Source organism: Sarcophilus harrisii, chromosome 2 (genome assembly GCF_902635505.1).
Source record: "Sarcophilus harrisii chromosome 2, mSarHar1.11, whole genome shotgun sequence".
NCBI classification, from domain to species: domain Eukaryota; kingdom Metazoa; phylum Chordata; class Mammalia; order Dasyuromorphia; family Dasyuridae; genus Sarcophilus; species Sarcophilus harrisii.
The window spans coordinates 202798572-202813067 of NC_045427.1; the positions used below are offsets into that span (position 1 = coordinate 202798572).

Genomic DNA, 14496 nt, shown 5'->3' on the forward strand with positions numbered 1-14496 from the left:
GAGAGAATTATTTCCTCCTCTTCTTATCCTGTATATATCTTGTATATGTGTTGTGTGTGTGTGTGTTTATGTAAATGGAAATGCAAAATACAGATGTATCTCAATATAAAATCATTCTCCAAATATGTGATTTCATGAGTGTAGGGCACCCCTCATGAGGAAATTTATTTTATCAGGGTAGAGTTTGGGGCCCCAAGAAGTGAAGTGAACATATCTGCAGTTCTACGCAGTCTGTGCCAGAGCCAGGACTTGACATCAGGTGTTCCCCACTCCAAGACCAATTCTTGCTTCCATATGCCATGCTGTCAAAAATTAAAAGCTGTCTCTTTGTTCTTTAAAAATTAAGTTCACAGTCTTAGAAAAAATACAGTTCACAACAGGTAAAGGTGTCTGTTTTGGAGACAGCTAGGTGGTTCAGTGGATAAAGTGCTAGGCTTTGGAATCAAGAAGACCTAAGTTCAAATCTAGTCTCAGATAGTCGCTAGCTGTGTGATGCTGGGCAAGTCACTTGACCTTAGTTTGCCTTAATCCATTGGAAAAGGAAATGGTAAACCATTCTTGTATCTTTGCCAAGAAAACTCCATATCGGGGTCACGAAGAATCAGAAACAACTGAACAAGAAAAGTCTCTGTCTTACCTTGTTAATTGTTTTGTCCAATATAAAAAGAAGATAGTTCAGTTCAAACAAATCCTTGGACAAAGAAACATCCGATCAGAATTTTAACTTCCCAATTTCTTTCTTTCTTTCTTTCTTTCTTTTTTTTTAATCTGCCCTTATTTCATAACAGTCTGTAACATCATGAACAGGTTGATCATGTCAAAACATAGATAGGAATTCCTGCATAACAATCCAAATGAATTGTCTGGGCTCAGATCCTGTTTTGTTTCACTTCCTGAAATTCAAGTCTAGTCTCTGAATGCTTATGAAATGTCATGCAATATTTTAAAAGGGGATCAAGGAAACCTAAGTCATCTCAGGGTTGACTCCCTTCTGTGAAGCTCTTTTCAAAAAGCAAAACTCTGTTAGCTTTAGTTGACCATCCTGCCATCCTTCCCACTTTCATTGATCTCATCAGCACAGTGGCACATCTCACTCTCAACTGCCAGAACCCCAGCATAGAAGTAATTGATTGTAGCTGAGTTGAATCTGGTTTTTAAGTTTCTCTGAGGAGGGAAAATAAAATCTTAACTTCTTGATCCAAGAACTCTCATGATGAGAGTACTTGGGGATTTTGCATGCAGTGCAAATGTGCTCATCAAATAACCTCAGGAAGCTTTTTCTTTTTAACAGTTACTGTCCTTGGCTACTTCTGTCCCCCAGCCTTGGCTGCTGCTTGGCTGCCCGGCTGATGGGGAGAAAAATAGCTGAGGCTCACAGCTTTTTCTCCAGGGCACATGCACTGACCCATAGTATGTCTGAGCATGCAGTATAATAAATTACACCATAGGAAGAGATCATTGTGCCTCTTCTTGTAATCTTGCACCTTTCCCATTGTACTTAAAAGCATCAGAAAGATACATTTCTTATAACCCTAGAAATAATAATATAGCTATAACTTAGTTGGGGGGAATATATTATTATTTCCATTGTACAGTTGGTAAAATTGAGGCAGTACAAAGAGCTAAACCTGTACAATTCAAAGATCACTGACAAACTAAAAATGGATCCCTGGATTTCTGTTTGCCATCTCGTAGTTCAACTACCAGCGTTTCCTAAATTTTTAACTGTAGAACCTTGGTACATTGTTTTTTGTGCCATAGATCTCTTTCTCTTGGTTCTATATAATGATGGATGGACATGAATTTGTCACAATGACTGCCTACATAGGAATCTTTAAGTGTCTCATACTGCTTTGAACTCCTGTTCTGCACAGTTGGAAAAGCACTCCAATTGACTAGATTTTGTTTTCTAAAAAAAGCTATCTCTAGATACAAACAAACTTCATTTAGAATTACCCTTGGTCTTACTCAGAACTCATGCTTTGATTTAGATCCAGTGTATCCCTTTAACAATCCTGCTGGCTGCTTTGCTAGTGGTCAGATCCGAGCACATGGAGACCGTTGGAGAGAAGATGACTGCACCTTCTGCCAGTGTATTAATGGAGAACCACATTGTGTTGCAACAGCCTGTGGACAAAGCTGCATGAACCCTGTTAAAGTGCCTGGAGAATGTTGCCCGGTGTGTGAAGGTAAACTGTGGATTCTATAGAGTTTCTCTCTAAAGGTCTTGTAATGGATGGATGCATGAATGGATGGATGGCTAAAAAAATTATTAAGCACTTATTTTATGCCATAAGTCCTGGGAATACAACTAATAAAAGTGCTGTCAAGGAGCTCATATTCTAATTAGCTGTTGTATCACCTAAGAGAAGGTATGGAAGATGGATAGAAAGTCCTACAAGTCCTAAGAGTATAATTCAATAGGTGTTTGTCAAGTCTTCCATATCCTTGGGCTAGCTCAGCAGGTCAGATTACAGTGCTAGATTGGGGGGGGGGGGGATTTGGAAGGATTGAGAGACAAGGTAAAGGGGTGAGGTCTTAATAACATTAGATTACTGTAATGGCAAATGGAAGGGCTTTATAATACTTCAAATTTGGAGGTAATCTATTTGCCTAGAACAGGACAAGAGTCATCCTTCCTGCTATAAATAGAAAGTCATTTGGGTCCAGAACTGAATCCAAGGAGAGAATAATTTCATTGCCTTTGGAAAATCGTGCAATGTTTTCCTTGGTGAAGATACTGGAGTGGTAACTTCCATCTCAATCAAGGTATACAAACATTCAAGAATCCTGAATGCATTCTGTGATGAACTAGGAAGAGGAAAGGGAATGGGAAGGAAAAGTTATCCTAGTGATAGTTGATCTAGAGGCATCTGGCCATCCTTGATAAGAGACCTTTAAATTTCTGTCCCTAGATTTTTTATGTGGTTTTATTTTTTTCTTTCTTAGACATTTATTTCGTGTTTTTATTGGTTACAAATTAGCTTTGTTTAGATAGCCAAAACAAATCACTAAATAGGGCTGCAAATGATATTTTAAAAACTCTTAGAACAGTTTCACTTTTACTGTGCTGTTATACATGTGCTAACTTGGGATTTCATGATGTCATTAAGTAAATTTAAGTCTAAGTCGCACCCAAAAGCAAGGCAAGAAAGATAAAATGTAAGGTCTTTGTATCACCTACAATTGTGTTCCATACAAAGCAGTAAGTATTCTTAAAAGATGTGTTTAAACACCGTGTTTAGTGCTGGGAAGCAAAAAAGGAATCCTTTCCCTCAAAGAGCTTACAATCAATCACAAAGGAAAGGCAACACATAAAAAGGACTTGAAAAGCAGGACAGAACAGGAGAAAGAGGAACTGTAGCTTACAAGGAGAATGAAAAACACAGCTGGGAAGAGAACGAAGGATGGCTAGCCTGGGACCATTCTTCAAATAGAGGACCCAGAAGAAATTCACTCACAGAGGAGAGAAAGCAGCCAGCAAAGCAGATCCAGAATGAGAAGGTCCTCAACACCAAGGCAATATGCAGAGTTAAAAGACCATTGAGTCTTGATAGTGAAGTCTAGAAGAGTCAGAGGCATATTAGGAAGGAGAATGCTAAAAGATGAAATGATAACTGATAACTATAATTATGTTCCATGCATTACATTTGAAACCTTTAAAATCATAGGAATGGTGATATACTTTTGCCAACTCTGAGAAGGAACTTGAAAGCTCACAGACGCTGTTCCACCTAGAATGTACTTTTAGCATCCTTCCTATCTTAGGACCCCAAGAAAGTAGGTGTGGCTACCTCAGTTAATACTTACTTTGTCTCAATTGGACATCATTTCCAGTTTTAAAAAGGCCCTTATCCTTCTGTTCCTCTCTTCAACCCTAACACCTTCTCCTGGAAAAAAATATCTTACACTCTTGTTCAGGCAAAACCTGGTTTTCTTTTTCTTTCCTAGTGTGAGATTTTACACATACATAAATTTATTGAAGTCATATTGATAGTTTAAAGAGAGAGCCAAATGAACTTAAAAGGATGGAAATCAACCATATTTAAAATGGCATATCTTGTGAAGCTTTTGTGCTTATTAAGATTCTAACTAATCATTTCAGAATTATATTTCAATAAAGTATGCCTTATAAAGAGCCTCTACTTCTCCCCAAGTCTTAAGATCATAGATTTAAAGAGAAAAGGGAACCAAGAAATAAAACATAGGCTTATAAACCAGAGGTCACCTGGCTTACTTAACTTCTCAGGCAGCATTTCCTTCCATGCATTCCTGATGTTCCAAGAACTCAGGTCTGGGAAAGAATTTCAGTGCCAGCAAGATTTTCCCTCTGAATTAAATTCTTAACCTTTTAGTGTGTCATGGACTCCATCAGCAATCTGGTAAAGCCTGTGAACCTACTCTCAGAATAATGTAAGTTCCTTCCGTTCATAATTGAAGGAAATTTCAGTTAAAGGTTAGTGAAAATAAAAGATACAATTTTGTTCACATCCAAGTTCACAGACTCCTCTGAAACTGACCCATTTATCTCATAAGGATCTGGAGACTCCAAGTTAAAAATCTCTGCTCTAAAATAGTGAATAAGAAATTTAAAATGATCATATGGGAAATCATTTCTCAGTGAAAATGGACTTAATTTCCTCTGTTTTGCTCCAGAATTTCCTGGATCCCTTTTTTTTTTGTTTGTTTGTTTTGTTTTGGTTTTTTTTTGGAGGGGTTATCTCAAGACAGTTAAATCTTCCTTAGCTTCAGTGACCTCACCTAAGCATTATGGCTAATAATAATTTTAGAACCTATGTCATAAGGGTGTTATGGGGATCTGAAGCGATATCAGATATAAAACTGATTTTCAAACCTTAGAGTACTGTGTTAGCTATGATAATGATGATTATGATTTATAGAAATAATTTTTACTGAAATTTATTGTAATGCCAAATTAATTTAGGAACCACAAATTTAAGGGATTTTATCTAACAATCTTAAATATTGTATACAAACTTAAGCTCCTTGGTTCTATGGTTTTATAAAAACCTCAACCTTCCCTACCACTAACTTTGAAATAGAGAAGCTGCCACATTCCATAACTTGCAGATTTTAAACTAATTTTCTACAAATCACACACACTCTCTCACACATACCTACTGCACTTGAAAATAAATGCTGGTTAGGCATTAAGGAAATGTTGAAATTGCATAAAATGGTAGTAAAACTGCATGCTATAAGAAATTATGGATGAAATCTCCCATGGCCTCCCCAATAGCTACACTTAGAATTAAAATGCATGAACCCAGTTGACTAGTGAAAAAAAAAAATCTATTGAATCTATTTATCTTGAAACAGTATTTAAATGATAGAAACTGCATGTAACTACAAAAGACACTCCCTCCTTAGTTCTGGATTCTAAGAGGAGGCAGAGGGTTACATCAAGAAGATTCCCTTTAATACCCAAAGGGAAGTGAAATGGGCAAAGTGCTTTGGTGTGTATTGTCTTGTATTTTTGCGTCTGGGTAAGTAGAGAAAGAATTAAAAATTGGGGCTTAGAAAGGATGGTTAGAGTTAAATAATTGACTTGAAACAAGTGCTGTGAGAAAGCAAAAAAATTGCTTTTCCAACCAGCTTTTATCAGTCTCCGCTTAAATTGTGAATTAAATGAAAAAAAATGTATTAAATGCTTACTGTGTGGCAAACTATATATTAATCATTAAGAATATAAAAAACAAAAGTAAAGTTAGGCCTTACTTTCAAGGACCTTACATTCTAGTATAGGAAAACACCACGTATAGGAACCAACTCCCAGTTCTGATGGCTTAAGTCTTTTTCTTATCTAGAAAAGTTTATTTTAGAAAGTGGTTAAATAAACACAAATTTATTTGATCTGCCTCAGTTCCTGGACACCTTTCTCCCGCTCTATTTCCAGACTAGTATAATTCAGAATAATTTCTTTCTCAGTCAATCAACAAACCTGCGTTAGGCACTTACTATCTGCCGACTATTGGGTTAAGTATTGGGGAGACAAAGGCAAAAACAGACACTTCATATTGGGAGTTTACATTCTCATGAGAGAGACAACATGTAAATGACTGTGGTGTTTAACATACAGAACAGATAGAAGAAGGCATTCTGAGAAGAAAAAGCCTCTAATAGCTGAGCGTGACCAGGGGAGACCATTTACAGAAGGTAAGATTTAAGGTGTACCTTGAAGAAGGGAGAGAAATTAAGAGTCAGAAGTGATGCTGCAGAGCATCCCAAGCCTGGGGATATCCAATGCAAAGGCACACAGATGAAAGATACAAACTCATGTTAAAGAAATCGTGAGTAGACCAGTGTACCTGTCATGGAATATACTAAGGGAGTAAAGAAGATTACAAAGGTATTGTGGGGTTAGATGTTGACACGCTTTGAGTGTCCAACATAGGAGCTTATATTTGATCCTGAAAATAACTGAAGCTTACTGAGCAGTGGGGTGATTATGGTCAGACTTATGCATTTGGAGGAAAAATTGCCTTGGAACCTGAATAGAGGATAGATTGGCTTTTAGAGCCTCTTATATTGTATTTAGTATAATTCTTGGTGGGAATCCTCCCTCATATGATCCCATTTTCTAGGACTTTCAGATTGACATTAAAAAAAAAAACTAAGGGATAATGTGAGTTTGCTCACCATTTGTTTTATATTCAGATGAGTGGTGGGTTTTGTATGAACCACATATCAATGTATCCATTAAAATTTAATGTTAACCTTTAATGAATTATACCACTGAGCTGACAAAATTCAAGTTCTGAATCTGCCTCTGAAAGAATCATTACTGAAATCATTCACAATATGTCTAACTATGATGTACAAATGACTTCAATTTCAACAAAAGAGAGGACATAGTAAAGAGGGGGGAAAATTTCACTATACAGAAAATAGTTCACTTTAGGGAGGAGTACAAAGAACAAATATGTTACCTAGTTATATTTAAAGCACATGAAAAAAATCTCTGGAAACAATTGTTCCAATCACGGTCCAAAGTCATGTGAAAAGACCCCACTGAAGTTTGATTAGGAAAGGCTTTTAGTTTTAGGTACTTTTCTGTGTTTACTTCAAATCATCAATACTGTAAATTTTTGTTATAATTGAACATGCACTCTTTTTACAAAGAAATCTTTTAGTAGTACCTGGCTTATTACTGAAGAGAACTTTCCTTTTTTATTTCTTTTAGAATCTTAAAAAAAATTCTGGACTGTTATTTAATGACACACTCAATTCATAAGTACATAAGTATTCTTTAGATGAACTCTTAAGCACTCTCATGATTAAGTCATACAAAATTCATGTCAATACCCCATGCAGATTAGAGGACCTAACTTAAAATAAATTGTATTGTTTTATTTTGTTTCTTTTCTCTCCCCTCCTTTTTTAACTTAAGAATTTTTTTAAAAAATTATTTTCTGATAGTTGTAAAAATTTATCTAAGAATTATGTATTATTTTCCATTAAGGAGAGAGAGAATTTCTGCATATAGTATATGTCTACTTAAGATTACTGAAGTATATGTAAGGAAGTGAGCTTATCTATAACAAAACCTCTTGTTGGATAAACTCCAGTCTTCTTGATTACACAAACCAAAGACTCAAGGGGCTCTGAATTCAGGCTTATCTGTCATTTACCTTTTCAGCCTGAAGTACCTTGACCTCTCTTTTGGATCTCTGGTCAACTAAAGGGTAGTAAACATAGAAATCACTAGAATTTTAATATGAAATACTTGGGGTTATGAATTTATCTTTTGAAATATGTTCCACAACTAGGAATTAATGGCCTACTTAAGTTTTATTAGATTGCACAAAAAATAAGGATTCTTAACTTTTTTGTGTTATGAACACCTTTGGCAGTCTGGTAAAACAAATTATGGAGGAATTCTCGAGATAAGTATTTAAATACATAAAGTAAATTTCACAAGATTAAAAAGGAAATGATATTATATTGGAATATATTATGAAATTTTGATTTTGGTGGGAAGGGGCAAGTGTATGAAGCAATCAGGGTTAAGTGACTTGCCCAGAGTCATACAGCTAGTAACTGTCACTTGTTTGAAGCTGCATTTGAATTCGTCTTCCTGACTCCAGAAACAGTGCTCTGTCTACTATTGCCACTTACCTGCTCCAAATTTTGATTTGTTTAAAAGCACATGAATCTCAAGTTAAGAATGCCTTACTTACTTAGTAGGATATGCCCAAGCATCGCTATCTAGTCATGTACTGTCCCTTTAAAACTTAGTTTGTTTTAAAAAAAAAAAAAAAAAAAACTAAGATTGTGTAGATTAATCCTGCTTCTTAAATACTGTTAAATTATTGATATAAAGCCTTGGTGTAGGCCTTTTGTTATTATGAACTGAAATGACTAAAAAAGACATAAAAGTAGATATCATGGTCTCATGACTCCTAAATCTGACTTCTATGCCACAGTGCAATGTGATTTCCTGTGCTTTTCACCCCAGAATCCTGGGATTTAAATATTGAAGCCCTTCATTTAATCTCTTCAATTCACCAAAAGATATCAATATATCCCTAAGCTTTCCTATGTTGCTATTTTATATCCTTATTTTGGGAAGATTTTGTATACTTACCTGCACTGTCTCTGCAGTACCTTATTCCATGGGGAATATAATTTTTATTACAAAGTTGGATTCATAATCATTTGCCCTAAATAATAAGTTATTGTGAAGTTATAGGTATTAATTCTGACCTAACAAACACTTAAAGTAATTCAATGCACATATTTTTCACTCCCTCTTGAGGTTCCAGCTCATTTTAAGTTTCATGGCAACCAAAAAAGTTCTTCCCTCCAGTTTTAACATCTTTGATTTGGAAATAATAATATTTATATAGCACCAACTGTGTGTCAAGCACTGTGCTAAGGGCTTTACAAAATATTATCTGATTACATCCTTACATTACCCAAGGAGGAAAATGCCATTTTGATCTCCATTTTTCAGTGAGGAGACAAACAGGGGTTAAATGACTTTTCCTCAGCCACACAGCTAGCAAGTATTTGAGGCCAGAGTTAAACTCAGATTCTCCTGACTCCAGACCCAGTGCTGCCTCTCAGTCTCTTAGTACCCTGTGACTGGTATTATAGATTTAAGCTAGAATATAAAGTACAAGTTAACACAGGAGACAGCACAGTGTTGTAGGAAGCACTCTGAATTTGAGAGAAATGGGTTTGAATGCTGTTTCTCTTACATTCACTATTGATGTGACCATGGTCAAGTAACTTACTCTCTCTGAGGTGAGATTCCAGCTTCTCCATTTGTTAAATCGGAATAAGATTATGTATATTATATATCTCAAATGGCTCTTTTGAGGCTCAAATGGGATAACACATGTAAACTAATTTATGTAACAAAACACTCTATAAATACCAGCTCTGACAATTGGATTTTTTGTTTTGTTTTGTTTTCAGATGAGTTTTGTCACTTAAGGCATGGAGGGAATTGGGCATGAGTTTTTAATTTCACATTTTGTTGGACTGAAGGGAAGTGTTGGAATGTAGCATTGGGATGATACAATATTGATTTGTTGCTCTTTTTGTGAATTGGGATCTGTTGCATTCCACAGCTTCTATGTAGTAGCTCTAGGTAGCAATCAAAAATAGAATGAGTTATAGTACTTTAGTGTACAAATGACTTTTCAAGAAAACTGGTTTTCTCACAGTGCAGTAGGGAATGTTGTGGGCTTCCTCAGAATTTACATTCAGTGAGAAATTTATATGAGGAAGTATTTATTCCACTTCTGCACTGTTTCAAATTCTGTATTCTAACAGAGGCACTGTGATATTGTACTAATAGGTTCTGCTTGAAGGATCTTTAAGTCACTGTCACTATTATCAAGGATGAGTTTGAATCCCTTGGACTTTTCGAGATCAGGTTTTAGACAGTGAATGACATAGACATTACTTCTTTGGACTTTTAAATAAAACACATATTAAATATTTTCTAAGCACTTCTGGCAACTAAACTAGTGATGTGGGACAATTTTGCCCATTTGTTCCGTGTACATATTAACCAACACATCCTTAGGACACTCCAGGAATTCTTGTGTATAGACAAATAGTTTGCCATTGCATTCTTTGATGACCTCCTAGGGAGGAAAGGTCTTTTTCATGCCTTGCCTTGCCTCCTTGGATGAAGAAAAGGCTCTGTTAATGTAAGTTGCCTATTTGAAAAATGAACCATTTTCCTGGAATATTATAGATCCTTAATAAATGTTTGTGAAATCAAAATTGTTCACAGTGGGTGAAAAAGTATGGACTATAGCTGAGATCTGTGAAATGGAAGAAGTTAGAAGATGAGAACAAGGATGTATCTCATGTATTAAAGCTCAATTCAAGAACCACTATCTACAGGAAGCCTATCATTATACCCCTTTGTTTCTAGTTCTTCCCAAATGACAATATTTATTTTGTATGTCTTTTGTCAGAACTTACATATGTAAATGCTATCTCTCCCAATTGAATGTAGGTTCCTCTAGGGCAGAGTCTGTTTTATCTCTGTACACCTGGCACCCAGCTCCATGTCTCTCACATAAATGCTTATAGATTGTTTGGATGTTTGATGTCTTTTGACCTGAAGGAGAGTCTGTCTTTCTCTGCTCAGTTCATAACAGGCAAGTTACATGTAATAAAGGGCCTTGAGGTCAGAACCAGAGATCATGAGTATGAAAGGAAAGTCAGATTCAATGACCAGCCAGACAGGCTTTGTTCCCGATTACACTTATGCCAATCTGTGGTAATAGGTGTAGAAAGTAACTGAGTCATGTCTTAGGATCCAGGAATTTTGCTTTAGGATATAGGCCAAATGTAGATAGAAAGAATAGATTGAGAATGGATTAGAAAGAATTTCCAAGGTTTGGAGCCTTGAGATCACCAGAAGTACAGAGAGGCAGACAAAAGTCTGAAGTCTGAAGAGGAAGAATAATTAAAAGGACAAAAGGAGATATTTATATTTGGAAGGAAAGGGAAAGAGAGTCCATAGATTCCAAATCTATGAGTCTAAAAATGAAGACTCATATGTTTAAAGTTCACAATATGAATTTAAAATATGGAGGACTCAGTATTGGGGGAACTATAGGAGAAAGGCAGCTTCCCCAAAGGTCCTACTTTCCTACACAAGAAGATCTGTAGGAGTTTTTTTGGTTTTGTTTTTAAGTTAAAACTACTTACTAGATTGAACAGGAACTCAAGAAGCATCTGAGAACAAGATCTGGCAGGAGAGGAGTAAGCTTCAGGAAGGAAGAAGGAGCTATGCAAAATGAGTTTTATTTCCCTAGACCAGGACATAGTCTATAAACCATTGTAAGCTTGTCAACTTTCCCTTTGTTTTGAATTCCTGCATTAAACACTTGAAAAAGTTAAAAGTCCCATTTCTAGGGAGCAGAGGAAGGAAGAATATGAAATATAGCCATGTCCTTTCATATAGCCTAAGGTTGGGTCATGGGAAACAGAAATGATGGTAGCAACAGAAAAAAATGTGTAGGGAATGGTAATGAGTCACTCGCTGGAATTTGCTGGTAGAAGAAAGGGTATCACCCTATAGGGTAATAAGGCTCTGTGGTACCATGATCTAAAGGTCATTAAAAACAGTGCCGGAATTCTGGACTCATCAGTATTGCTCTGTGGCCCACTGTAGTAGGTCCCTGAAAACACTTGATTGATTTCTAGTATCTTGAGTATATCAGTTCAGATATACTACCTTGTCTGGCTTCTAAAAGTTTTATTCACAAGGATCATAGATTTTGCATTGGAAATGACCTTCAAGGCCTTGTAGTCCAGCCTACTACTTCATAATTCCTTATGAAGTCTGTATTCCACGCTGGGTAAATTCATGATAGTGGCTGACTTTGTTGGCCATTCTACCAGTAGTAGAAAAATCTAAAGTGTCTCAATGAAGTGGAAATACTTTAATTTTTATGACTAAAAGGATGTTCTGCTATCTTTACTGCCTCCTTTTTTTGTTTGTTTGTTTGGTTTTGATCAAATTTGTATCTGTAAGGATTAATGAAAATGTTCAGCTTTGAAAACTTTGTTAAAGAGTGTGTGTTTCATTGTGTTTTGTTTTACTTTTTAGGAATGTATTATTCTGATTAAATGTGATAAAGCCTGTGTATTAAGATACTTCATTAAAAGAATCACATACCTGAGTATGATGCCATAAGGAACTTCTCTAAAAGTTAGGAATTCTGGGAGCTGCCACTGATACAGCTTTCTCCATGCTGCCATTTCTGTTTTAAGAGATCAGTCAAAAATCCTTTCTCAATATTTTATCCCCTTCAATGTTGAAGTCATTGCTTGAATCAAGAATCAGATTTATTCTAAGAGAAAGCTGTACCAGGCATATATATCTGGGGAGGAATTTCTTGATGTGTGTGTGTGTGTGTGTGTACACTTCTGGCTTAGTGAGCAGGGTCCCAAATGATTAAATTGCTTCTTCTATGCAGAGGAGTCTAACATAGTTTTGCTGACCCCAAAGGGTCAATGAAGTCCAAAGAAACTACAGTGTCACAAGATTTTAATGCCACAATAGAGGGCAAGGGTCAAAACTAAATCTATGTGTGCTGTGGCAGTGCTGGACACACTGCTATTATTAGTAAGGCACCAATAATAAAATATTCATAGTATTTGTTTTCATCCCTTAACTCTAAGTATACTGGAAACTAGTCCTATTTCTTTAATTCCATAAAAGGCAATTGAAGCACAGAATCAGTCTTTTTTTGTTGTTGTTTGTCCAAATAAGGCTGCATATGGAGTGATAGATACATAATAAATGACCGTGTAAGGAAAGACTTTAACTGAGATCTTTGGAAACTTTTCATGGGTTACTTTTCTTTGGTTACTTAGAATAACTTTGAAGAAATAGACTACTAAATATATATATATATATATATATATATATATATATACATATATATATTATTTATGTATAGCATATATATACATACATATATATGAGATATATAGATAAGGGTTTCTCTGCTGAAACTTTTGCAGTATAGATTTGTTTTTGACAACCATATAACAAAACTATTCTGTATCTATTTCAGATATAGGGTTCAGGTATCCATTTATGTCTGTGGTGATTTTTATTTAAACAAAATTGATATGAAGTTTGGGGAGCTGTTGTAGTCTCACAGAAAATTTTACTGATGGGCTTGGTTATTCTATGCCTCTACATATCTCTCCATGTAAAAAGAATGATTGTTATTTGATTTGTCCTAAGATCATTATTCTAGCTTGCACCTATATAAATGAAAAGGAAGATTTTCTGACATTGCCTAAAATTCTAAATCTCTGGTGTGGTCAAACTTAGATTTAGTCAAACATTAATTCTAAAATGGTCTCTTGAGAAAATTCTCCTTCTGACTTTATACAGTCCAATCCTAACTGCTGAGGACCAAGCCTAATGAAGTGTATGTGGAAGGGTGTAGTTTGTTGTTTACTTCCTGTAGTTTCTACTTCCCATGCCTATAAAGGAATTATTACTGTGAGCCTCATAATTTCCCTGCTAAGTACATGTCCTCAGTAAGTGAATCTCAAAGTTCAGGCTTGGGCTGCTAATTTTCATTTAATCAACAGAGGCGGGAAAACATAGTCTGGAATGCCAACTATGTGAATGAAAAATATTTAGTCATTCTTGAAATGATAGGAATGTTTTTCCAACAAGCTTAAATAAACACATATTCTATTGGGGCAGTGTTCAACTTTTTTTTGGACGAGAGACAACTCTCAGGCAACTAAACAGAAGTTAATGAAGGTTATTAAGAGACATTCCCTTCAGGAAAGTGTTATGGAACTTTTTTTTTCTTCAAGCAAGAATTCCACCATTTCCCCCCCCAAAATCCCTTGATCAGGATATTAGAATTTGTTTAGTTTTGGGCTTTTTATTCAAGTTGTTATGATTGAAAGTTTGCAGTTACTCCTCACAACATGTGGACTTTTCTGCAACCCTGATGTACATACTAGATACTTCCTATTCTAAAGAGTCTCTCTTCACCTTCTTTCCATTGTGCTTTAATTCTATGAAATGGATTGATTTGAGTCTGCCCCAGTTTAAAACATTTGATGATGATCTTCATGTAATTGATTATTGTTTATTTGTTCCTTAAACCAAGAAGTGTGATTATAAATTAATATTATTGCACTCATGGCCTCTTATCTCATTTTGGATCTTAGTTTTTAGGGACATATCAGAACTTATCCATTCGAATGTGCCTTTATGATTATTGAAAACAATCTATCACAGTGGTATGTAAAATGCCTTCTATGATAGAAGTTTGATAGTTCCTATGATCATACAATACTTATTAAGTGCCTACCATGTGCCAAGAAGTGTGTTTATAGGCCAGGAGATATATATCCAAACAATGAAACAATCTCTTCCCTCAAGGAGCTTACATTCTTAATAGAAATTCTTCACAAGTTTTTCCCATGTGAGCATCTTCTATTTTAAGTGGTTCTTAG

General features: G+C 35.5%; 1 protein-coding gene across 3 annotated transcripts in view; it reads left to right on the forward strand.

The window, feature by feature from the left end:
* CRIM1 (cysteine rich transmembrane BMP regulator 1) overlaps positions 1 to 14496 on the forward strand; it is a 223389-nt gene that overhangs the window by 140646 nt on the left and 68247 nt on the right. For all 3 annotated transcript variants that reach the window (XM_031951261.1, XM_031951263.1, XM_031951262.1), the window contains one exon: positions 1992 to 2189. In XM_031951261.1, the coding sequence (XP_031807121.1) occupies positions 1992 to 2189 (198 nt within the window). The remainder of the gene's footprint in view (positions 1 to 1991; positions 2190 to 14496) is intronic.